This window comes from Clupea harengus, chromosome 10 (assembly GCF_900700415.2).
Source record: "Clupea harengus chromosome 10, Ch_v2.0.2, whole genome shotgun sequence".
Taxonomy (NCBI): domain Eukaryota; kingdom Metazoa; phylum Chordata; class Actinopteri; order Clupeiformes; family Clupeidae; genus Clupea; species Clupea harengus.
In genome coordinates, this window is record NC_045161.1 from 6,507,212 (window position 1) to 6,534,658 (window position 27,447).

The 27,447-nt window shown below is 42.1% G+C and overlaps 1 protein-coding gene across 1 annotated transcript; it reads left to right on the top strand.

Annotated features, from left to right (window-relative positions):
• Nucleotides 1-1,703: 1,703 nt before the first annotated feature.
• Nucleotides 1,704-16,714, top strand: nrtn (neurturin). The gene is made up of 4 exons (XM_031575126.2): nt 1,704-1,950; nt 2,059-2,850; nt 10,830-11,077; nt 13,283-16,714. The coding sequence occupies exons 3-4, from the start codon at nt 10,855-10,857 to the stop codon at nt 13,693-13,695; spliced, it is 636 nt and encodes a 211-aa protein (XP_031430986.1). The 5' UTR covers nt 1,704-1,950; nt 2,059-2,850; nt 10,830-10,854; the 3' UTR covers nt 13,696-16,714.
• Nucleotides 16,715-27,447: the final 10,733 nt, after the last annotated feature.

Here is a 27,447-nt window from a genome sequence, read left to right on the forward strand (position 1 = left end):
GAGCTTCTCTGAACTAAGTGGCATTGACTTTTCTCACTGCTGTTCTTGCAGCACGAACTATACATTCATGTATGTATGGAATGGAAAATCATTTCTGTTCACAGTATCTGCACAGTATGACGCTGTGTGGGGAACACATTCTTTTCCACCACTGACCCACTCCTAGGTAGTACATATTGTACTCGTAAAACAAACAGATGTTTCTGTCTGTGTTACTCTATCAGCCATTCATGACATTTTGTACACTTGTGTTCCTAGCAATTGATGCCACTTGCTGTTCTTACCTGGTTCTGTTCACCTAAGAATAGAACACGTGGACAGGGCTGTTTGTTTTATTGTAACCTTACCATAACCCAACCTTAGCAGGAACAGTGCGGACGGCTACAGCATCCTTTGCCTGCTGTTTGTAATTTTCTTTCAAACTGTTTTTTTTTTTTTAAGAATTTGCTGCGTTAATACAGTCATTTGATCTCAACCACTTCATTCACCCCAACCCAAAAAGCACAAAACTACAATAACACCCCGAACAGACTTGATGTTGGACAGACTAATTCCACCAGAGTGTTTATGTGCTTTCTGGTGGGAGCCCAGACCACACCAACTGCAGATTTCCACTGCACCACAGAGGGAGTAAATAAACCCCTCGTTAACACGCTGCCAGGCTTCTTACCAAACCAGCTATTTAGGTTTAAAAAAAAAGCTTTCCAATAAACTTTTCTCATTTCTCAATTTCTCTGCAGCTGGAAATATGGATGGATGGAGGTAAGTCAGTTGATTTATTTTTATAATAATTGATGTTCACCAATTTCAGTGAGGACACATTGTTTAAAGATGTTCCAGCTCTCTAGGAGTGGCGTTTACCCCTGTTTTTCATGGTGACTCTGACCCTCGTCCTGACCTTGTGCTGGCAATGGCCTGTGCAATGTTAAGCCTGTGCTGGATCTGATATGCAAAATGCCCTCAATTGATTTACATCTCCCAACATGTGTGCACTCCTGTTTGCATGATAAATAACGCTGTGATTTACAGCTTTTCTGGTAAATAGATACAATACGTGCAATTGGAATGCAGGCAATGTAAAGTTACAAGAAATTGACAAATATGTGATTTACTACAATCTGTCACCCAACTATTCACTCAGAATACTTACAGTGCAAATGAGTGCATAGACAACACTTGAGACACATGTCAGCACTGTGTTAACTGAATTCAATTATCCCATAGAATTCATTATGATTTACCCCCATTTGCACAAAATAACCTTTATTTTGCTTACTAACACACAGACACACAACCATACATAGGCTACAAGTCATGAACACACTCTGATACTTGTTTAAAACAATCATCTCTCTCTCTCTCTCTCTCTCTCTCTCTCTCTCTCATGCAGACACACACGCACAAACCCACTGACACACCATCCTCCTGGAGCCAGTCATCACCTATTAGCACAGTGGAAGCACCCTAGCAGACGGTCCTCTGGAGAGGAGGAGCTAGTCTGTGTGAAAAAGTGTTGTGTCAGGGAGGGGGGTGGGGCGGGGGGTAAAGTGATGGTGACGCTCTGCACTGCCTCATGAGAATCCTCCTCCTACGCCCCCCCCCCCCCCCCCCCCCTGCCCCCCACCTCTACCTCTCACTCCCACTCCCCCCGCCCCCTGCAAACTGCCCCCTCCATCCCTACACAACCATCCCACTGTGCCAGAGCAGTCCTCAGTCCTGCGCTCCACTTCGCTCTCTGTCAGAGGACTTCCCTCCTGACTGAGGAATACAGTCCGTGCTTAACTGCTTCACTGAGGCACCTCACAGAGGCTTTACTTTATTTTAGACTGTCCTGTCCCAGGCATAACAGGTAGCAGCTGTCACGCCAGTAATCCACTGGACTAACAGGATCAGAGGGTGAGGGAATCACTTGTGGTGTCTCCACCACTTCTGACAAGTTGCCGAAGCAGGGTATGTATCTTCATGCAATTGTGATTCCCCAGGATGTTTTGGTTCATGAAAAATTGTCTCTGATTTTTCCACTCTTTTAAACTGACAGAGATGCATTTTCTTTTCTAGTTCTTTCTTGATGAAGACATCAGCATCTTTCCAGTGATTGATACAGCAGTATTGAACAGCTTCCTTTGGAATCTAATCATCACCAAATCATCCTTTCCTTCGCCCCTGAACCATCTTGGAGGAATCTTGGAGGTAAACCGCTTTCACGAGCTGCCTGGAGTGCAGCCACCTCAGTGTGTTGAGTTTCAGATGCAAGAAAAAAGACTTGTTCAGCCATCGGATCCCGTGAAGAGCGAAGAGGTGTGCATGAAATTTGCATGCTGGTGTCGAGCTACAGAAGGATCCTTCCGAAAAAGATCTGCCCTCTGCCTCTCTGGCTGACATTATTAGGACTCTTCTTCTCATTTGCTCACTTAGCCAAAGAAAACAATCTTAAGAGCTGAATTCAGTGGAGGCCTGGGAATCATTTCCTACTTTAAACTCTTACATTGGAAAAAGCTTGATGTTTCCCCCCCCCCCCCCCCCCAAAGAAAACGGCTTTCTTATTTACAATACCTCAAGGTACATTTGTAAAATAATCACATAAATGCGAGATGGGGATTTGGGCCAACTTTCTGCACAACATGAGTCCATGGATGCAACCATTTTTGGGGCGAACTTCAGCACTACCGGACCACTCTGAGGACTGCTTGTCTCGGTGATCAGCACAGCAGCTCAGCACAGCAACTCTCTCTCTCTCTCTTCTGCCTACCGTGAAGCAGACAGTCTGGAATTATTGATCTATGTAGATTCTCCCTAAAGGTCACGAGAAGAGGTCCACACACATACGAGTCTGGATAAGCCGGGCAAACGGTAAGGACGCATCCTATTTTGTCAGCTTAAGCTGCAGCTTACATTGGCATGGTTAATCACCAGTGAGGTCTGACTTCAATTTAACACGAGCTGCCCCCCTAAAAAAAGAATGTAAAATATATAAATAGATACATCTAATTCATTCGCCAGATAACTGCTTGTTTCAAAGTAGTTTATTTGATTTACTGTAGTGGAAAAAGTCAATAACAGGAAACTGCACATTTGCCATGACACTGGTGAAAACACAGAATTTGTCTTTGTCAAACCAAGATTGTTTTGTTAATTTCCTCCATTATTTTGTGAATTTTGGGTCTGACAATGTTTCCTATCTGTGAAGTATAGTCTGTGTGTGATAAAAAACTAATGATAAGGTACTCAACAAGTACCCAACAAGTCTCAAACACGTGCCATACCTCAGCTGTCAGCATAGAGAACACTAGCATAACTGAAATCCATCGAAAGTGAATCCATGTGGGAAACACTGTTTCTGGTTAAGCAATTACATAAGGGATTTCTGCATCTCCATCAATATTTAATGTCTAGTATATTGAGGATGATTTTATTCTTGTTTGAAATTGTAAAGAATGGCAAGAAGAAAGCAAAGGCCAAACATTGTGTTTACAAGGACAGAATTGGACACTCCCTCAGCCTTCCTTACTTCCCCAGCTCTGTTTTTTTACTCCAAGTGGTGGAGATTATTGTTAAAGGAAGGTGAAAGTGGATTAAACACCTAACTTGGATGAATATAAGGAATGTCAATTCCATGACACTTTGGAAACTATCATTTCAGAACCCGGTTGCTGAGTATATCACCGCTTTCCTCTCCACTTTGTGATGGTGTTGCTGAATCATGTCAGTGATTAATTAGCCAATCAATCGCCCTGATCGGTGTGTCTCAGGTGTTTAATTTAAATATACACAGACATACATATGGACATATTTGTGAGTGGTGCAGCACTTCTGTAGTTGGAAAAATTACACAATTAATTAATGAAACCCCAGAGAGCTGAAGCCCAGTTCTGCCTGGTTGAGATAATTGCGCTGGCATTCATCTGTCTTACCATTAGTGGGCTTCCTCACAGTTTCATGACTCAACTTCCTTGTATTTGTTTTGCTTTTGAAAATTCATCATAATTTATTCAAACAGTCAGTGCCTGGTGTGACATCCATACACATTACCCACTTCCTTAGTGGAGTGACTCACATGGGCAGTCTAATCATGTTTTAGGAAACAGTTTACTCTTGAACAATAACACCAAAGCAGTTTGCACTCAAACTAGCTATCAAAAAGCTATCATATTCAAGACTGGGCTACCCTTACCATTACCTCTACTGAAGGCATGTAGCTCCTTAAAATAAGTACAATGCAGCACTAACCATTCAGTCAATCGCAGTGGTTGCTAATGTCACAACAGGTGACTGACCGACTAACTGCATGAATGATTACATGAATGAATAAATGAATGAATGAAAGAATGAATCAATGGCCTCTGCAAACAGGCAGATAAGTGGCATGTTGAAGTAGTCAAACTGTGCAGTGATACACCGTTCGGAGTGCTCCCATCATGCTTGTAACACTCCCTGGAAGTCCCATACTATTAAGCGTGTCAAGCGCTGGATCTCCTCCACTGTGTCAAAACGGTGACTTCAGCTTGAACTTCATCTTGGGGAAGAGGAAGAAGTTGCTGGGAGAAAAATCCAGCAAGTGGGGGGTGGGGACCGACCGTCGTGTTGGGGCGACTGAAAAACTCTCCCGTTTTCAAGGCACTGTGAACGGGTGTGTTTTCATGATGGATTTGCACAGAATGCTCCCCCTCAGAACATAATACACCTCTGAACGTTACAGTAGAACTCGGCTTTGACAGTATGACCCTGGGCAACAAATTCACAATGCGCAACGAATGTCGAAGAAAATGAAGAGCGTGCTTTTGGTCGCGCTCCTGACCTGCCTCGCCTTCTTCGGTCTTGGAGAGTGCAGCCTCACCCACTGTGAAGACTGCGGCTTGCTCTCTTGGCCATACGTAGCCAAAGGCCCAACTCTCACCGCCGGTGATGATCCCCGACATGAAGGTGGGGTCATCCCGGGTCTGTTGATGGAAATCGGTGCAGACTTTGAGACGGTGCTGCTTCTGCTCAGCAGTTAGGACCCTGGGCTCGAATTTGATAGCGACCAGGTGCATGTTCAAATTTGATGTGAGGATTGTCTGAACTGTTCCAAATGACGCATTTATGGCGTCAGCAACTTCCTTTACAGTGAAACACAAAATCTGTTTGTTCGCAACTGGAATAGTATTGGAACATTTTGATCGCACCTCGTACCACCAGCTTATGACCATCACAGTCCCTAAGTGCAGGCGTGCCAAATTCAACCTTTGTTGCATGTGATGGAAATGAAAATGATCCTGCACTTGGAACGTGGTTCCTCATCTGTAAGACCTCCATCACCATCACCACAACCATCAAAGGAATCAGTTTGTGTGGATCATGTACTCAGTACCAGATGTGTGGATGTGTGGGTTCTAGCTATATCATATGTATATTTCAAATACTTAAATACAAACAGGTTTGAGGAAATACTATTCTTCATTTAATATAAAAATTTACAAATCTCCTGTGGCCAGTTGACTATCTGGGCAGTCTAAAGCTCACCTGCATTGAGAAATAGGGCAGTCTAAAGCTCACCTGCATTGAGAAATAACTTACCATTATCATACGATCTATTGGTTCAGTACACTATCACGTGGAAACTGTAGTTTATCTGTGAAATGAAAGCCATTAATATTATGAAAATTATGAAAAATCAACGTATGAAATATGAGAAATGCATACAGCTCCTATATAATAGCTATATTAGCAAACGCATGTTCACAGAAAGTTTAAACTCACTTTTCTCCTTAAGATACCAGCTGCATGGTTCTCTTTATGGAAATGGCATCCCAACTGTTTCTGAGAAAGTGCCATTACAATAAATAACTAAATAAATGTATATGCACGTTTATGTGTGTCCGTACGAAGTGGATTATCCTATTGAACAGTGGTGCATGACCTCAAGGGTACAGTCCAATAATGGCCAAGGTTAGAGCATCTTAATAGAGAACAATGAGGCCGACAGACATCGGTGAGGCAGACAGACATCCTTTCCATAAAGAAAGGAACAGCAATGGCAATGGGGAATGATTTAGCACATGTTAGGGAGTAGCTCTGGGCCATCTCTCAGCAACTACGATTCAAATTCTGAAGCATGAAAAGCCCTCTGTCACGCTTATCACTGGAGTTGTAAAACATGTTTTTGATTTCTACATTTTCATTAGAAGTATTTACTTTACATAGCAGTTATATAATTTACATGGTAAATGTAATATTCTCCAGTTGTTCCTGTTAAAGGTTAAACAGATGTATGTATGCTTAGAAAAGCTCACATATTATTGAAAATAGTAAAAGTAACATTTAAGTAATAAAAAAAAAAATCTAACAATTGTCTAGATATAACTAGATAACTAGAATTGTCTAGATATTTACTTTAATTATTGACCATATTTTTGCTGATAGTGCCTACAGAGAGTCATATTTTCAGGCTGAAGAGCACTTCCTTGAATGTAGGGAGATGTGGATGTTGTAAAATATCTACTTTGTGAGTCACTTCTGAGTCATCGTTAGACATCGTTGCCAAACATCGTTTATAGGTCCTGATTTAGTCCTCATTGACTCCACACCATCCATCTTGTGAAACATTAACAAATACACAATGAGGTTACGACAGTTGTGAGACATCTGTATGATGTCGCTTCTTTAGTTTCAAATAGATTTGGGCAACACAGAGTGCAAAGGGTCTAGAAATTGGCTGCAAAGCCAAATTTGAAACCTTGGGAAAGCAAGATCATCCCCGTGCTTACAGGCAATAGTCTGTGAACCTTAGCAATCCCTTTGGAGATGATTTGAAAAATATGACTCCAAAGTGCAAATTTTTTCTGGTTGCTTTTAGTGGCTTGATATGGTAGACATTAGTTTCGCATGGATTCTCCATAGAGCAGAGAGCATGCTGGGAGACAAAGAACAGCACCATTCCTGTACCTGACTTCAGGCTGTGGCCTATGGAATTAATGACCAGGGCTGAGTCCCAGTTGTAACATCGTCTGTCTCAGAGTTGTGAATCAGCCCAAGTGTTCAGGTCAAAGGTCAACTTGCTAGTTCAGGGAGAATGCTTTAATATATACGTAGAGCACGTACAGTCTTCACATCTTGTTCCAATTTGATATCATTTGATTGAAAGCACCTGTCACACAGAAAAGAAGAAAGCTGTGACAAAGGAATATGCTATGCACTGCTATTGCTATGACGACGGCAGTGTCATTCTGAAAAACACCATAGCAGGTTTGTCAGCCTGCTAGTCCATTGGTGAAATCAATTCAGTTGATTTCAGCCCAGTCCAGCCTATTCTTCTTCAGTTCCAGTCCAGTTCACTTCAATCCAGTCCGGAAAGATTTGAATTAATTTGACTAAATCCAAATTTGTCTAGTCCATTACACAAAGACATCGCTTCAAAGCGGCTCGACATGGGAGCCGGTCTGAGGCGATCATGAAGCTGTAATTACAGATGACCTTTAGCTGCTGAGCCTGTCCACTGGGGTGTACTTGTTGGCTCTGAGCCCATCCAAGGAGCCAGAATGGCCCCTGAGCCCAGGGGATGATGAGACTGACTGAGATTAACGCCATGATAGTGAGCCGTCCACCTTCAACCTGGCAGTCACCTGAAACTAGGCCACGTGACACCAGTCACCCAGCCTGTATTCGCTCTAATCCCACTCTGGATCTTAAGTGCATGGCTCTTTTAATATTGCTGCACCTCCAGCTCTTCGCTGACTAATGCTTCACTCTCTTCAACTTGAGATAAACGTCTCAAAAGTAAAGGAGCAGAAGAATTTGTAAACACACACTGAGGAATATACGACCGGGCTGCTTGTGTGTATGCTTGTGTCTTTGCCCAAGAAGCTTGCAATTGTAGTATCAATCAGATCAAGCATTGAATAACAATAGCATGGCTAAGTTCTTGGCCTTTTACGTAGACTACATGACATAATGTGGTATTAAAATAGTCAATTCTAAATAGAAATGTGAGTGCTGGTCTTTAGAACACTGCTGCTGGACGATGATTCAAAAACATGCCCTGACTTTTCTTCTCCCAGTATTCTGTGGATTACATGATGTGCATGAGATGTAGGCTGGAGCACATGTTGTGTACATCATGTTTCCTGGTTAAGGTGAGGTCCATCCCATAGTCCACCCCATACACATTCATTATATTCACTGTGGCAATTGGGGTACAAAAGGACAATACACATAGAGGATGAATTATTTTGTCTCATTGTTTCCTAAGCCTGAGAAAGTTCTGCTGGCATACTGTGACCCTGGACACTATTGTGACCATCCTACTAGAGTTAAGGACCCTCTTGACTGAACAATCTGTTGAGCTTTTGTTTGCATTCTGTGTCCTGTAAACAGAAACCGGTTTGGTATGTTTCATTTCCTCTGTGTGAGGACTGAACAAGTATGGCGCTTAGAGGGCAATGGGGGTTTCCTAATTATGGTGCACTTGAAGAAATAATGCTGAACATTTTTGGAAAGTCATCAAAGGATTACTAGAATCAAGAAGCCTCACTTTCCTGTACACACTGCCTCACAGTGGGAGACTATGACACAATCCAAAGGCCAAGTGTCTTAAAAGGTAACGCAAGGACCACTGGCTCCTTAAGTGTGATAAGGCAGACATTACCATACAAAGACTTTACAAATCTTAGTGCCAAGATCACTATTTTACATAATCCTTTACTCATGAATATTTTAAATAGACCTGTCCTTGGACAATAAGCCACCATAAATGAAATTTCTATGAAGATGTATTAGCTTTTGAATTTCTTTCAGAGTGGGGGATTAAACTTAAGGCTGCCTCGGGCCGGTTGTTATACTGATAAGACCGGGCCAACACATAAGAGTCCTTTCCAGAACAAGGGGTCAAAGTTCAGATAAATATAGGTCTATGAGAATATAATAGTGCTCATTCAGGTTTTACATTCTGGAGTACTTTGGTAAGTACATAGTACACCATAAAATAGTGTTTTTTAAAAAGCACAATAGAGATACACATAGTTGCTTCAGGCTAGAATGCCTGAGAAGTCCTCTAAGTGCGTGCTCATTTGTTCAATAGTTACCTCAGTGTTTGGTTAGTGTTTGTATGAATCAATCCATACAATAGCCTACAGCCCCCGGCACATCAACTACAAACAGCAGTGAAGAGCCAGCCTAGCCTCTTTGTGAGAAGCAGCTGACACACAAAATCAACTAGCCTATGCAAAAGCTAAAACGCCAGAAACTATCTTAAGGTAAAACTAGATCGACCAAACATGAATGACATTTGTGGTTATGTACATCAAATCATAACCACAAATGTCACCATAATAAGTCTGCCTCACCATACAGTATATCCACAGCCACAAACATGAAACAGTGTCCGATCGATCTATAGGACATGAAGAGAAACCGCCAGACAATCTATAACAGGACAATCTCCACTCACAACCAGCTGACAGCTACCTTCATGTCATGCTTCTTAAAGGTTGGAATGTAAAACAAGATGATTGAGTGCTGGCAGGAGACCTGTCATGCTATGACCTGAAATTCCTGCATACTGTGTAGAGCTTTCCAGTCTGTGTCCTATTGGCCTCCACACGCCAGCGGTGAACCAGTGAGACCAAACAGAGGCAAAGCCAGCCACAGTCTGGCAAAGTGCTCAGGGAAGCAACGTCGGGGATGTTCACAGCCGCTGCCAGTTTACTGTTTCTCGGTCTGCAGAACTGTTTTGCACCCTGCTACTTTCCCCCTGTCCCTGACAAGCTGTAATAGCTTTTTAGACTGGGCTGGACTGAATATAAATTGAACCATTTAAAATGCACGGTGTCGACCACGGCGTGTGTGACAACGCTGGCACTGTAAGATATCTGGTTCAGCGTGGGTCTTGTTAAAACGTCGTGATTGATATTTCAAAGTAGAAATGTCCCTCCAACAAATGTTTTCCCAGTAAATGTGAAAAGTAATATCAATTCAATGCTGCAGAAAGAATGGTAGTTGTATCTCATAATAGAGATGCTCTCAAACAGATGTTCATATAAATCCTTGGGAAGGTGCCTGTGTCAAGTGGTCATAACACAACACTACCCTTATCAGTTAACACATTTAAAATATATCTAGTAGTATTAACTACAACCTTCTCTTCATGATAGTGATGCCCAGATGCTTGGATTTTGAGTAACTCAGACAACAGAAAGGAAACCTGTGTGGGAAAGATAAGCTCCTGACAAGCTCCTGACGTGTGTGAGAGGCTATGCATGAGATAAATCTTCCAGTGGAAGCAGAGATGGCTGAAGTCTCCCACTAATAGACTTTTCATGTGTGCTGAAAGCAGGCCAGAGGTATAACCCATGATCAGGAGAGCACAGTGAACAGCGGCCCCTTTGCTGACTGGACTCCTCCAGTCACTGTTAATATATTGAACTGTAAGAAACAATAAATAAATGTGCCCAGGGAACACAGGCTGAAATTGAAATACCTCGTCTTTACACGGCCAATCTGGGCGGACTACACCTTGCCTCTGTAGCAATCCACACCTGTAACAGTTCAGGGATTTACTCTGGGATCTCTTGAGCAGAGGAACACAAATATTTGACAATGGCAAAAACACTTGTGATAACATCTGTGAATGAAATTTGGATTTGACGCAACAGAACGCTGCGAGATTCTTAATAGTTTACCTACCAATGATAGAAGAAAAACAATGATGGAAAAAACCCCACGTGCCACAGTTTGTTGTTGTAGCTTAGTTGTTGATGTTATGACGGGCTTTGTAACAGGTCTTCTGTGTGTGTTTCTTTTGTGAAGTGTCAATGATCTTACTCATTCTGTCTTCTGTGTTTGTTTCTTTTGTGAAGTGTCAATGATCTTACTCATTCTAAGATGAAGTTATGGAAGTGTGCCGCCATTGCCTTGACACTCTGTGGTGCAGCACTATCCGTCCTCCGCACTAGAATGGCTCCAGCCAGGACCGGTCACCTTCTCTCCAGGGACTCCTCACCGAGATCCCCCTCGCCCACCGCCTCCAATGCCTCCACATCCTTAGGCAGCGAGCATCGACGCAAGCGCAGATCAACAGAGGGAGGCAACTCAGTGCTTTCAGAGTGTAAGGGAAAATATCGTTTACGTGCTGTTTTCTCGCTCACGTTGATTCTCTGGATTATCCAAAAGTCTCCCCAGATATGCATGTCAAGTGAACTGCCAGTTTATTTTCCATGCATAGCTGTACCAGTGCAGTCCTAATTACAATAACTTTCTAGGAAATATTCTCTGCACCCTATTGAGTACAAATACATCAATGTGGAAATGCAACCAAGATAACATGATGTAGAAAACACATCGTATCCTGTCCCAAACCCCACGTCTCCTGCTTTCAAATGTCTAGCCAGAGATGGCCTAATGATGCATGACAAATGCTCCAACATTAAAACAACTGGCTTCACAGTGAGACTAGAGATGCTAAAATACTATTATGCCTGCAAAACAATTATCTATTATCTATATGTGTGGACAAAATAATAATTTACCCATATAGTTTAAAATATACCTGAAATAATGTTGTGAGGTCCTCAAGATTATGTTGTTAACACAATTGTTCAAATAATCTTTTCAAAAAAATATTAAAATAAAATCATATGTGTCACATGTGTGCTAACCATAAAGTCATAAATATGCAAATTTAGAACATTGCATTTTATCTGAAGGAACGAAAATAAGTACATACTTTAGTTATCTCGTGAAAATACCTTTGAGAAACACATTAAATCATTTCTACATCATATTTGTAGAACATAATGTCTGTTGTGGCGTAGAATGTGATTATGTTACATGCTTATTAATTAGGTTGAGGTCAGATGCAAGGAATTCTGTTTTCACTCCAGAGTGTAAACATTTACACAGCATTGTCTCAAAGCCATGACCAGTATAAACCAGCGAACTCTTACCTTCAGCGTCGAACACAATGCATTCATCACACAGTGCGTTGTGGTTAACCTGTGGCAATCCAAATAGAGTGAGACGCAAATGCAGCCAGCGCTGTAATAAAGTAAACACAGAATATGGTTTTCATTTTTATAGTCCACTCTGTTGAGAAACACCTGGGCCACTTGGACACAGATCCAATGGAGTTGCAACACATATTTCAAACCCATTCTGACACATCTATGTATGCTCTGCACACACACACACACATGTGCACACACATGTGCACACACACACACACACACACACACACACACACACACACACACACACACACACACACACGCACACGCACACGCACACGCACACATACACACACTCGCACACATACACACACACACACACACACACACACACATACACACTCTCAAATCTCCGTAAGTTCAAAGTACACACTCTCACATGCAAAAACACAGAGAGTGCTAACAACAATCCAATCGCTAAAGAAGTGTCTTAAGGTAATGAGAGGATTGGCGGAGAAAGCCTTACTAAGTGGGTCTCACTCACTCACACAGACTGGGGATAGAGTTGTCTGCACATTGGTTTTGTGGGACCATCTGTTTAAAGACAGGAAACATAAATTGTTGGCATATAGTAGTTTTCATGGAATTATATCATTATGTGTTCACTCTTATTTTCCAGAAGATTCCTGGTCCAATCTCAACTATTACTGTGTGATCCTTTCAGTATTTCAAAAATACTCCAAATACTCTAAATTGGTGCATTCACTGCCCTCGAAGTCTCTCAACGTGACGATTATTTGAATTCATATTAACAACAACACAATCTTAAGACACTTGATTCCACTCAGTGGCCAGGGCAGTGCATTCAAATCACCACACAATTCCAATCATGGTGGGGAGCTTTTCTGGCTTAAGTTGGGCTTGTGACCCCGGACTGCTCTAAGCACGTAATCTGTCATACCACAGCGCGGAAATGGGGTGATCTTCACAGGGCTGACTGAGTGCAGTCTTTTATATTCAGTTCTTTAAAGGCCCTGCCAAGCTCCAGTCAAGTTGAAGTTTCTAAGAAACAAGAAGCCAGCAGGAAGGCCTATAGAATATCATATTATTATAAAATGCACGAGTCAATTTCTGACCAAAGTATATGTATATGTATAAAAACTGATGTTTCTGTACATGGTGCATTATATGCACTTATTTGGTTCTTTACTTCATGTGGACATAAAATATTTCTTCCGGTGATTTCTGGAAAGTTCTGGAAAGTTCTGGGAAGCGATCAAATACTTCATGCATGTAACAATATTTCCTCTCTTGTCTTTTGTCCTTTGTTCTAAGAGATTGTTGTTCCCCTCTCATTTTTTTTGCAGTCATGGACATGTTCCAGAGCTTCACAGAGGGAGAACTCAAGCAAGTTATCGGGGCACTGGTGGAACGAAAGGCCCGGGGGGACGCCAGCGAGAGCAAAAGGACTAAGCGCGCCCGGAAGGTGACGACACCGTGCTCACTGCTGAACTTGGAGGTCACCGTGAGCCAGCTGGAGCTTGGCTACGAGGGAGACGAGACCGTCCTCTTCCGATACTGCAGCGGCAAGTGCTCGGCCAGCCGACGCAACTACGACATCACCCTGGCCTCCGTGAAGAAGAGACTTCAGGGTAAAAAAATCCGCCACAACCCCTGCTGCCGGCCCACCTCGTATGAGGAGGATATCTCGTTTTTGGACAACAACTACAAATACCATACCATTAAGGAGCTGTCGGCCAGTCAGTGTGGCTGCGTGTAACCCGACCCGACAAGGCCAGCTCAGTCCCCTGATACTGTATCACTCACTCTGACATACCAGAGAAGGGACAGAGTGAGCAGGGAGGGGGGAGCATCAGGAGGAGAGAACACTGTACAGTCCTTTTCAAACCTTTAACTGTCCTGGTCTTCAAAAGACAAAAACCAAAATGTGTGTTTTTTTATTGCCTTTGCTGAAAAATATTTTCCCTGAAACTGTCGAGCCAATACACTGTATGAATAACTTATCCCAATGAGCTCTTAAAGTTACATTTATTGATTGTTGCTCCACTAGTCACATCTAGGCTCAGTCACAGGGACTCGTCGACCACATTGGCATTGTCTTGACGAATTCCTAATTCTAGGACATACAATCATTCCGACATAGCAATACTAAACGGCAGACTTCTACCCCTTAAAGCCTAATCACAAATTTAAACGAGATAGTAATACCACAGAGTGCTTTTTCGAGGCCAAGCTGAGCAGCTAATGTATGCTACGCTTGAGTGGAGCCGTAGACTAAACTGAGCTGCCAAAATGAGATAATGCTGGGCTACTTCTGAGGCGGCACTAGTGGAGCAACAGCAAGGAGCGGAGAACTTGGGGAAACATGAACCTGTACGTATCCACATTAAAGGCTTTCCCCCGATATCACCGTTAAAATTACGCAATGGGATCTCCAGCCTTCCGAAAGCTATTTAAATCTACCTCATTTTTTTGTGTTGACGTAGACTTCAACGTAGACATCTTCATGGAAACAAACACAACATAAATCTACTTCTGCTTAAGTTTCAGCGGAAGACAAAAATGCTACACATCATATTCTCATGACCAAACTCTTTCAAAGCAATTTGTTTAATGGCCATTGACCCCCTTAATTCAAATGTTAAATTCAAGGTTACATTAAGGTTCACATCGAATGTGAGCACTGTTTTGGAAATGTATTGGCGTGTTCCCAAGAGCATTGCCAAACCTGATTATCCCATAAAGGTTCACTTTGCATTCTAAGCCTGTCTGGAAGGAACACAAACAATGCAATGCCCTTTGACCTCCCATGCAGAGCCATCACTGCACCTGGGTAGCTTTTGTGCGACTCACTCAAATGCTGCTGACATTCAGAGTCTGGTGTAGGTCATTTGGATCGGATACATTTGGTCATGAACTGTGGTAGGTTATTTCATTGTTTAACCACCACATAGGTTGAAATACTAACATTCAATCAAGGATTGACAAGAAGGGTTTTCATCCATGACTTTTTGTATTCCTTCCATTTGCGGTATCATGACACTGATGTTGTGATACATCTTTCCCCTCAGGCAAAAGCTCAGAAAAAATCAGTGATTCTGCTCTGAAAGGGTTAAAAACAAGACAATCTGAACTCCACTAAAAATCTTTAGGAAGATGGTTTGGTTTGATGGCTATATGGTGGACGTATGCCCCTCTGTAGATGTAACCAAGATGTATAGGACTTCAGATTTCCCCTCATTTAGCCTCAACAAATCCATTCCATTTGTGCTAATCTCACAATAGCCCAAACTAATCCACTTATCTCCTGTATAATTGACCGAGCCAAAACCCTGTGTATGCTAATAGAGAATGTACGAGCCACAATGCAGATATCTATTAATAGTTACCCAATCATTAGTTTAAGCAGCCTTGTGGGCTGTGCTTACTTCGTTGCAATTACATTTAGAAGTTTTATACCTTGCTTAATCTGATGGAGAGATTGTGTAAAACACTGTATACAAGCAATAAAAATCAGGCTCCTACAAAGATGGATGATGGCCAGTTAAGCATGCAGTTATCTGGAAAAAAGAATCAGCGAATTGCATGGAATATCAGAAATATCTCAAGAGCATGCACACGGACAAGCATTTATGTATGGGAAGAAAACATTGATGTATAGTAAACCATTCTCAGCAGTACTAATACTCTGTTCAGTGATTCAGTAAAAATCTTCCACAGCTTGACAGTAAATCATCTGAATATTCTCATTGACATCTCCTTGGCATCAGAGGGAGGAAACTTTACAACTAGAGACCAGATGAAAGACCTCTTAAGTCCAATCAAATAATTACAGCAGAGAGATAATTAAAGAGGAAGGCTGGACATAAGCCCAGAGACAACAGGCTCACCAAGACCGTAATACTCTCAAGTCTCTTGTGCTTAAAAACCAAAGGATTCCCTTTGGACTGAAGTAGTGTTAATGGCGGATACATTCAGCTGAGGTGTCTTCAGTGCAATGGGAGTAAATGCATGCAGTGAGGTGAAAGCTCATGTTATTTTTATTTCAGCATGTAGATGGTTTATGGCATTATGATGGCATGTGACATATTCATTGTGATGATTGTCAATTTAATTAATTAGGACCAATTTTTTTTTTTTTTCGCTGAACACTGTGATTTTATTGTCTCCAAATGAATCGAAATGGGCCATAATTCCCTTGCTTGAAATAGCTTCCAAATGTACTGCTGATACCTCAGCATACTAACTCCAGTCTTAAGCTGGTATTCCCACAGAGGCATTAGTGCGCTTCTGAAATGGCGGTACCTGCTCAAATGTTTGTCCAAATTCTGCTACTTTAATGTGCTTTATTGATATAAAGTAGACGAAAACACATTTCAAGAGGAAAATATGTAAAAGTCTTCTGTGTCCCACTTTTGTTGCTGCTGGATGCCATGTCTGACATCTCACCAAATATCTCACTGGTTTCCCCCCAAAATGCTTCTTGTGCTTCCAGACTTGTTATTCCATTCAAGACTAATGTGGCTATCAACCCTGCATTCTGGCATTGTTCGACCCTGTCGACTGACTTCAGAAAAGTTGATGCAATGCATCTGTGAAAGGTTTTTTTCTGTATTTATTAAAGAATAAGTTATGATTATTTATTTAGATTGCATCACTGACAAAGAGGAACATTTATTTATTGAATAACCTGGTGCCAAATGGGTCAAAATGTGTATTATATATTATATTACATACTTCCATGACTGTTTAATAAACTTTATCGGCTTAAAAAGCCACAGTTGTGTCTTTATTTCCATACACCCACTTCAGCTGAAGTATATGGTTTGAACCAGCCAAAAAAATCATGTAATAGTTCTGTTGCAGATAAGCCTACAGTATAAATGTTATTAATAAAGTGTTAATTAATTAAGTCCAAAGGTTTCAATAGCTGGTTCTAAGCTGTGAAACAAGGAACACCAACCTCAGCGATGGGCCAGCAGACATTATGCAGACGTCTGCTCACCGCATACTGCCTTTGTAGGGAGCAGACGTCTGCTCAACGGATACTGCCTTTTTTAGGGAGCAGATGTCTGCTCACCGCATACTGCCTTTGTAGGGAGCAGAGAAAAGCACATTCACCGTTTGGTTGAACTAGAAGCAATGACTGATAGGGGAATTCTTGCAAGACACATATAACAATCGTTATATTAGAATTCTGGCTACTTTTTGAACCTTGCCCCCCAGAAGAAGAAAAAAACCCTAGCTGAAACCTGTCGCTCTGTACAGAATGGGGATGTAGGTGGACATGAAAGAGCTGCTCTGAGCCTCCTGAACTGAATGGGAGGTGAAAACTATAAACCCAATAGCCAGACAGAACCAGACAGAACCAGACTCCAATCTGATATTTGCAGGTATTCACTGTATTCGTTTGTAAATATGGTGGTGCCCAACGGAAGTCCATTCATCGACCACTGTTCTTTCAGGACATACAAATGCGAACCTCACAGAGGTACCTTTGCACTTGCTAAATTCTGTGCCACATCAAATCAAGTGGAACCAAAAGTGACCTAATTTCAATTCTCATCCAGACAAAAAGTAATCTGTTTGCCCGATGCAAATTTGTGGGAGCTTTCTGCTTTTCCTGCCTCAGCATCGTCCTCATTCCACACAACAAAGCCTTCCTTCACACAATAGAGTGACTTAAAAACACCAAATGACCTGAGTGGCATCTTGGTTTTCAAATTATTTTCAGGCTCTGTTAAGTGTGTATGCCGAGCCAGTTCAAGCTAGTCTTTTCAATGAGGAAAGAACCGACATTTGCAAACAATAATATGGACTTAACTGTGGAGAATGTCACGTATTGTTAAGCAATGGCTAGTTAAAATGCATTTCCAAACTCCAGACTTTCTGGTCTGTATAGCACAAAAGTTTTTTTGGTCAGCATTAAAGGAAATCTAGCAGACAGGTACTGTCAGCAAAGCTCCGATGGGGCTTGTATGAAAGAGCACCATGCAGGGGGACAAAATTGAAAAGCTTCAAGCACCAGTGGTTCAAACGTCTCGGCTTACGTTCACGCTGGGTTCACAAAAGGAATCATTCGATTTGGAGAGAGAAAAAATGAATGATGATAAGTATTTTCAAAAATTCTCAGCAGTGCTTTTTATTTTGTGTCAACTATCTGGATTTGATGTCTTGAAGAACTCCTGAACTACCAGATTAATGACTAAAATCCGATGGCTCAGTGCATTGGTGAAGAGAATACGTTGAGATACATTTTACCTTTTGAACCTAGAAATCTGTTATTCAAATGAGGTTCTGTGGTAAAGGGGTTGTTTCCTTCCTTTCCTCTATTCTCCCGAAACGTGGACATTCGGTCAACCGTCAAAGGCACTATCTATCTGTCCAACCAAACGCCCAAAGGAATAAATAACCTTTGGCAAGATAGCAATTTGAGGTTGTATGATTGTAATAGAATGGGGTAGGCAGTCAGAAACTCTCTAACCAGAGTGCAGTGAAACCTCACTAGCAGCAAAGACAATTATGTGAAACCATCCACGAACTCAGTTGTTTGGGGCTAATTTGATTGGATATGTCAAATTACAAACAAAGCATTATCACCATGATGACTAACCCATCACTCAGATATGGCATACGCATTATGTTTATGACTCATCAGACAGCCGTCTATTTTAACGCAACCAAAATAATGCACATGGAGCCTCCATCCCCACAATGTCTTTTCTCAATATTTAGGCGTTGCTGTCATCACATCGTTGCCCTGCATGGACAAACAACACAAGGCGCTGCTGTGTATTCCTCTCGCGTCGTGGAATTCAGGTTTGAGACACACGAGGCCTCTCCTCTGTTGGCCCGCTCTCACTGATGCGGAGCGTAAACACGGTGAAGGCCACAATGCTCTATTTAGCTTGCCTCTGCCCCCCCAGCCACCGGCGGTCAAGCATGAGGTGATAAAAGCAACAGTGGATAGCGGGAGAGTCAGACACATTGGCCCGTGGTGTTTGGCTTGGAGGTCAACGCATCGCAGCTGAAGTTCCAGGGCCCAGCACCACTCACCACTCTCCAGGGGCATGGTTAGTCTCCCCTAATTCCCCCAGAGGACAGGGCCAAAGCCTCACCTATAATTTGTATGGTGTGTCTGTGTGCTCTAGCATGGTGAAGAATGTGAACCACTGCTCTCTTGTTTATTTTCACCTGTGAAGCTGTGGTGGTGTGGGTCATTTCCTGAAATAACTGAAGTTTACTGAAATAGCTGCAATTTCCTGAAATAACTGAAAATCTGGGTAATGCTGTAGTTTCTCAGATGCCTCAACTTACCCTGTCAGCTAGATCAACTTACCCCTAGCATGAGGCAAATTGAGCCACAGGAGGGGGGGGGATATTTTGTTTTCCATTTCAATTAGGCACACTGCCAAGGTTTCAGCTGATGACACACATCCTGAACTGGTGTATGCATTAGTTTTATTCCTGTCTCATATTCCCTTGACTCTCCCTCATGTCTTGTACGGGACCCTTCACTTCGTCCAGATGTAATTTCATCAGATCCAGAATTGATCTGTAAGACTCACACTAAAATATATAGCTGTAGGCTGCATTCTTGTAACTGAACTACTGCTAACTATGCTGATCTCTGATAGTTAATGACTGTTACGCCCCTCTACTCCCATACTGGCTTTGCAGTGGCAGTGCAACAGCTTTTAGGTGGTGAATGGGCATACTTAGCCTGATTGTCCACACCTGGGGAGGTGTGGATAAAAGCCATGCGGTTTGCCCTCAGGGGGAGGCCTTGCGCTCACCCCATGCTTTGGAGGCTGGTGAACACCATGTGTTTGGTGCTGGTGCTTGGCACTCACTATTTTACTCTGTGTTTTGTGTTATATAGGAATAAATAGTATTTTTGTACAACTCTGTGGTCTGGCTCTTCATTTGTTGCGGCTCAAGAGCCGGGTCGTAACAATGACACAACATCAAACAAGTGTCTGTAACTCACTGACCTGGGCACAGGGCTGGAACAGAAACCTCAGGTTACCTGAGTTAACATTCAATTGGCAGTTGTAATTTCCCCGAAAGCGAGCGTAAATGTGCTGTTTGACATTTACCATGCGCCATACGTCAGTGACCTCAATGCAGCTTGCCAACAGAGTCCCCATTTCCGGAGAGAGATCAAAGAACATTGTGAATGCAAATCTGTCTGACACACACATGTATCATGTTTTCATAGAAACACAAACAAGATCAAACATGCCAGCGGCGCTCAGATGTTTAGGCTACTTCCCCTGCACTGAACCGTTACAAGAGGTATAAACACCGCAGGGCCAGGATGGGTGAGTCACGCCACCAGGGTCTATGGGGTGGCAGAGGAAAATGTGAAACACCTCCGCCATCGTGTTGCATTTCACCCCATCCTAGCTACTGTGCATCTCGACTGGAAAAAAAACGTTGGTACATCAAAAGCACCAATTATTCGACCAAATGAATACAGACCTGAAGAGAAATAAATGAATTTGGTATGGTTTTCATAGTCATTTCAACTCAGGAAAGATCTGTTACACAGAGCCACAGTACATGATCAGTTTTCTGGAGAATTTCTCTAACTAAGAAGAACAAACATCCTGCCCGTGAGTGGTGTCTGATTAGATCATTAGACCTGCACGACCTCCATATAGTAGAAATGAACATAGGATGTGTTAGTTCCAAAGTAAAGGCTTGAAGCAGCACAAGACACGCTGTGCTGACAGAGGATGTGCTCAGATGACGATAAGATATGCATCTCGTGGTAAGTGTAAAAAAAAAGAAAATTGACGTGACTGGGGCGGTTCAAACAGCCAACTTATCTTCAGCCTTCACAACTCTGCAGGTTATGCGCAGTAAGGTGAACGTGCTGTTAAGAGAACTAAACCTCATTATCTGAGAGGGAGGAGGCACTTCTGCTTCCATGGAAAGCTCCCAGTTCCTCAGAAAGAGGAACATCCCTCTCTTGGGCTAAACAACTAAAACAGAGATGAAGGGACCAGATATTCACTCAACAAGGGAAATGAGATAAGATGATGAATTTGAACAAATACACATGCAAATACAAATACACAAAAACCGGACTATTTGGACAGTCTCCAGATCAGTTCGTTGAAACAGCACAGGCTTTCATCAGTCTCGGAAAAAGTACACGGTAATGAAGTCATTATGGTAAATGTCAGTAATAAAATAGGATTGCTGGTAATATATCAACATTTGACTGTGACATTGAAAATGTCAAATAACATGACAGACTCATGCAAATAACAAAACAATACATGCAATGGCATTCCATGAACACAGACCCTGACACTCATATAAAGTCCTTCTAGGCTTCAGCCCTTAAAAATAGCAGTGAGTGGAGACATTTATGGCCACGACTAGACACGAGGAGTCATACAAAACTGATACATGGCTTACTTTCCTTCCTGAGAGTAAAAACCTGGAAAATGACTCTCTGTGAGACATGGGGTCTGGTCTGAGCAGCAGCTAGCGTTGCTCCGCGCGACCATGGTTACAACGAAAACAAATTATGGAAGAGATAAATACGGCCATCAGTACAGAGACGTGCAAGCCTCTGCTATTCCTGTGCCTCCACTGATTTGCTTATATAACACAAAACAAAAAGAAAGCCCTGGCCAGGGTTCCACCAGTCCACACTCCACTTATTTGTTATCTTTCTTAGTCATGAAAACCGTTGTGTGTATCATATTTTGGGTACAGCTATCAAAAGGAATAAACATTTGGGTGAGGTACAAAATATAATTTTGAGGTAAGTCTCTGACCCACTGGACAGAGTGGCTCACAGCTCAAATGAAAAACACACACTTACACACACACGCACACGCACACGCACACGCACACGCACACGCACACGCACACGCACACGTACACGTACACACACACACACACACACACACACACACACACACACACACACACACACACACACACACACACTCCAATACAGAATCTCCATACTCACATTCCCTCACACACACACATACAGTATACAACACCCCTGTGCAATATCACTTACATGTCAAATTATCCAAGCTTGTATCACCTCTCAATAATTGCATTATTTCTAAGTTGACAAGTAGAATACTTTAGAAAGACTATATTAAAAATAGAAACTCAATGCAACAAAAGCAATAACACGTGTGATCTCTGACACACATGTTAGAAAATCTGTGACATAACATTGAGTAGGCCTGGATCTCAAATTAGCCCAATTGCATGAATGTTGTTATAGAATTACCTGTGAACATCAGAACTTTCTCAATGTTGGACCTATTGGCTATTTCTATCTGCATATCTGCACCATGACTCCACATGGAAAAGAATTGACGGAGGAATTGAAAAATCTGATTGTGAGACTTCACAAAGGTGGAAAAGGATACACGGAGATCTGTGACCTAACTAATAATCAGTCAAAACCCAGTTGCAGCAGTAATCAGGAGGTATAGAAAGAGCCATAGTACCACCAATCAGCGCCATAGTAGCCATCCTCTTAGAATTACGCCACAGACAGCGTGCTACTTGCACAATCCAGCTCTGGAAGAACAGATAGGCAAGTGCTTCGGACTTGGCACAGGGGCTATCAATGGAAATCTGAGTTACTGTGGCAGCTCAGACAGTGCAGGACCTCTATGGACGATGTCCAAGAGAAACCCTTGCTTGCTCTTCAGCACAAAAAATGCAAAACTTTGCTAAAGAACATGAAAAGAAACCGGATGAAAGTTTGTAGCGCATTCTTTGGTAAGGTGAGACCAAGATAAACTTGTTTGGCTCAGATGAGGTCCAGCATGTTTGGCATGAACCTGGCCAGGACTACCACAGTGAGAGCATCGTCCCAACAGTGAAGCACGGAAGTGGGAGTGACATTATATGGGGCTGCATATGGGAGTGCAAAAGGTGATTGGAAGATGACATTTATAGATGGCACCATGAAGGCCTGTGGATATACCAGAATTCTTGCTGACAAGATGACTCCTCATCTCCAGACGTTTGGCAGAAGAAGAATATTCCAGCATAACGACCCAAAGCACACTGCCAAAATCACGCAAGAGTTTCTAAAGAAAAAAGACCTGGCCAGATGTGTTGGCTTGTTTAAATCCAGTAGAACATGTTTATTATTATTTTCAAGGAAAAGGTAGAGCAACACAACCCTTTCAGCAAAGAGCAAAATGGCGGAACGTCTCTCCAGACATTTGCATAATCTTTACATAAGAGCAGATACCCTACTGCTCAACTTAGAAGTAATGCAATTACTGTTATGTTATATTATTTTGAATAATTTGACATTTAAATGATATTGCACAGGGGTGTACTCACTTCTGTTGTATACTGTACACACAACAACAAAATCTTCATACTCACTCTCCCACACACACACACACACAAAGTTATTTTGGTCCAAGCACATTCAGCCATTGACAAGCACCTCAATCACCTTTGGCCCTGTGGGAGAGAGGGGAGGCACACAACACTGCCCTCTGTTTAGTCTGGCATTTTAAAGAGGCGCTGTCAGGAGGCTCTTCGCTCCGTGCTCCTCTCCCTCCCTCCCTCCCTCCCTCCCTTCCTCCCTGCCGTGTGTCCGTCAGGAGCTGTCCACCTCCAGAGCCCACACTTGAGACTTCTGCAGCCAGCCGTGTCCCACCCATCAGGAAGGGCCACGCTCTCCCAGGGCCTGGATGTTTAAACATGAAGGAATGAATAAGTGTTTTCATATGCATGAGGGAAGAAGCCAAACCTTTTGGAAATAAACATCAGACGAGGTGTGCATAGATCTGATGCTGTTGGGAGTCTTTGTTTTTGTTGGCTGCATTTGTGAATTTTGTGGCCAATTCTAACATTTTAATGGCGTCTTTGTCTTGTATTCATGCAACATGACAGTGTTTTGGATATTATAATTCTTGTGTCGTGACTGACCGTTCAATGTGACTTCATTCAGGATAAACAACACAAAGTTCATTACGGAACCCTGGGCCCAAACCCCCAAGAACGAGCACAAAGCCTTGAGCAGAACTTGGCTCAAAAGTGTGTGTGTGTGTGTGTGTGTGTGTGTGTGTGTGGTGTGTGTGTATGTGTGTGGTGGGGGGGCAGGCATCTACCTAAGCTTGGGAAATGTATAGAGGCAGAAGGGGAAGGAGGGGCACTGGGACGAGAGATGAAAAAGAAGATTACAAAATATTACAAACCTTGTGTGCTTTGGGTCAATGAGCTGGACAGTGAAGTGGCCAGAAATGAACTAGAAACACAGTGATGGTGATTTGGATCTCAGTAGATACCATGTCCCAGATCCATTCATCTTTCACATCACTACCCTTGGGCTCATTCAGACAGGAGAGATTCTCTTGAGGATGCCATTGATCTGCTCCCATCTTTGTCTGCACTAAATGTCAGTCATACCTCTATGTACGATTTCATTGAATAACATTTCAGTGAAAGTACACAACTAAAATCAAATCATGTCAGTTTCACTGAAGGTGTTTATGTGCCATTGTGAACCAGAAACATTGACCTTGGACGAGTCAAACTTTTCTGAGAAATTCTGAGAAACACAATTTCACAACTAGCTGTCCAAAACACTGTTTTTTTCAGTATTTTTACATTCATTTTTTAACCATCCTCATGGATAATGTTTATTATTCCGAAATATAGAAGTGGCCGTCACATACATTACATACACTGAATTGTCTTGTGATTACAGATGTCAAGTCAGTTCAACTAAATATGTTCAATAGTTAAGCACGTCAGCTTGGTTGAACCTGGCTATTGAAGGGTTCTTAATAGGAACCTTTCCACATAAACAACTTTTCGTTTGGCAGAACGCGTTTCACCACTTTCTGTGGGCTTTCTCTGAACATGGCCATATAGCCTATACCAAATTCTTCAGCGAAGACAACCAAAGGTCGTCAATTGTGATACAGCGATTTTGTTACAGCTATGGGGTAGAAGGGCACACGTGTTCAGGACCTGCAAGGACACATGCACTTCCTAAACACATAAGAATGTGTGATTCACCCAATGCTGACTGCAGAGGGACTGGGCTCTTTTTATGTGGATATCCTGGTACTTTTCAAACCCCTCCAGTCTATTGGCCTGGAGGGCTGGAAGTGTTGTCTTTCACATGAGAAGTCCTGGCTGACAGAAGACCCTTCGCCCTGCAGTCTCAATCAATCACATTGGACCATACTAACCACATTACACTTTCAAACTGAAATAAACAAAATCAATCCTGCAAAAAAAAACTAGCAGAAAATGTAAATACGGTTTGAAAAGGAGAAACTGTGAAATCAATCTAAATTTCCCCTCGAGAGTACATTTTGAAACTTGTTTGAATCCGCAGTGAAAATGCAGTTTTGCACATCATTGCACAAACGGATAAAAAAGGTCAGTGCAAAACTATGGTCTAGAGTCCAAAGTTACGCATGTATTTGTAGACAGCCATTGTGGACATTAGAACAAGGGCTTTGGTTCCTCAAAGAGCCACGTGCTCTTGATCAGTGCTCTTATATTGGGGCAGAAACTTTACAAACTCAGGGGACCACTTCACAACCGCGTTATAGCACACTGCGTGTGACAAAAGTAATATTCTAAGGTCTTTTCAAACTATTTCAGCAGGTAGTATGAAAATATGGGATTACCTAAGAATGTTAGGCAAAACAAGGCAGCAAGCAACTAAAACATCAGTGCCATCTTGAGTTCAAATTGTGTTTAGTCAGGCAAACTATTTTAGCAAAATGTATTTTATTAAAACATGACACTATTTTTGTAAAAATGTGTCATTGATTCTTATCTGCTGATAACATTTCAACAAAGATGTCTTATATTGCCTCTGCAAAACCAAATAGCATTAATTTACCAAATGTCTGAAGATGCTGAGAAAACCGAAAGAGGTTGAATCAAACAGCATGTTTGTTGAGGTGTCTGTTTAACACTACTTTTAGTCCATTACTAAGCATGTGTTTTTTAGGCATAATGGCAGAGAAGTGATAAAATAAAGTTAGATGAGTTTTGGAAAACCAGGACATGTTGTGTAACACTCCCCATAAGCCAAGTGCCTGGCCTCCCTACTGTTGTCAAATTGTATAATATTCACCAAAATCACACGAATCAAATGATTTCTAGAGATATTCAGAACACTTACTCTTTGAAATCTGCTACAAACGGGTCAATTCTGAAAAACGTGCACAGCTTGTCTGGAAAATATAATGCTCACTTCACCTGCATCCACTTACTAACCCAAGAGTGCCAGCTAGTGGCCACTACCACATTTTACTAGAAAGATAAGGCAATCCAAGCAGGAGATGCAGAATTTAATTTCAGATAGAGAAACAAGAGGCAAAAACTTTGTACTGTTAAAAATTTTAATGTAATTCTCAAATACATTTGATATGACAATTGTACATAAACTTATACATAACAACATGTTTCAGCAGTTAGCTGCTTTGAACTTTTTTATTATTGTTTTATTTTTTGTTGTACTTTTATTGCTAAAGCTCAAAGCAAAGAGAGACAATGTACACAGATTTTTTTTGAATGGTCAGAATAGGCATTTCCCCTCAAGGAGATTGACTGCACAGCCCAATCGATATTAACGGCGCAATAGAGAGGTTGTTTGTTGGCAGGGCCATCGTAGGACAAGTCAACCGCTCCCTAGCTTCACTTAAAGAGGCCCTTAGATCCTGTTTAAAATCCCCCAACTCTTTAGCTCTTGGCTGAAGCTCTTTTGACTCCTATCAGTACAGATAAAGAAATAACAATCTGTTCACAGGTTAAATAAAACAAAAAAAAAAAAAAAAACACTCCATTGCTATACCCTACCAAAGGCAAACTGACTAACCAGGACAAAAACAGGTCTAGGTGCTCCCTCAGGGAAGGTGAAAAATAACAGAACAATAATGCACTAACCACTTAAAGCCACTGACAACCAACATAGAGGAGAAGGTGAAAAGCCAACACCACTAACCAAAACGAAAAGGATCTTCCTACTCATAAAACCCCAACACTCGGAGGGGGTCAAGGTTCCTGGAGGGGGTCTCATGCCCGTGTAAAGCGGTTCTGGAGCTGGCACTCATTCGCTCGACGCTCTGAAAGATTTTACAGTACTAGCTTTGGGAGGGACTGAATCACATTGACACTTCAGAAGTGACCTTAGTGTTGTGCAGAGCTACATGGCATTCCGACAGAGACCACAGTCCGCTCGTGATGCGAGTCGCCTGATGAGAATGCATTGTTCGCGAGTGAATACGCTCAAGTTAGCGCGTGGCTCCAGACCCCTATACGGTACACATGTGGTTAAGATATGAATGTTAAAGAGCATTTTGTTCTTGGCCCATTTCCGTAGTGGGACTACACATGCATCTGAATTGAGAACATATGAGGTAAACAATGCCTCCTCCATTCACCTGCCTTGACATCAAGGTCTACGCTGTGCAAGTGATCACAAAAAAGAAACTGGATGTGAAAAAGTTTAGCTAGATGGCAAGCA

What these genes read in the sequence shown, in the direction of transcription:
- nrtn (XM_031575126.2), top strand. Translation starts at nt 10,855, where the DNA reads ATGAAGTTATGGAAGTGTGCCGCCATTGCCTTGACACTCTGTGGTGCA. An exon ending in CAACTCAGTGCTTTCAGAGT is followed by an intron (nt 11,078 to 13,282) that starts GTAAGGGAAAAT and finishes TTTTTTTTGCAG; the next exon opens with TCATGGACATGTTCCAGAGC.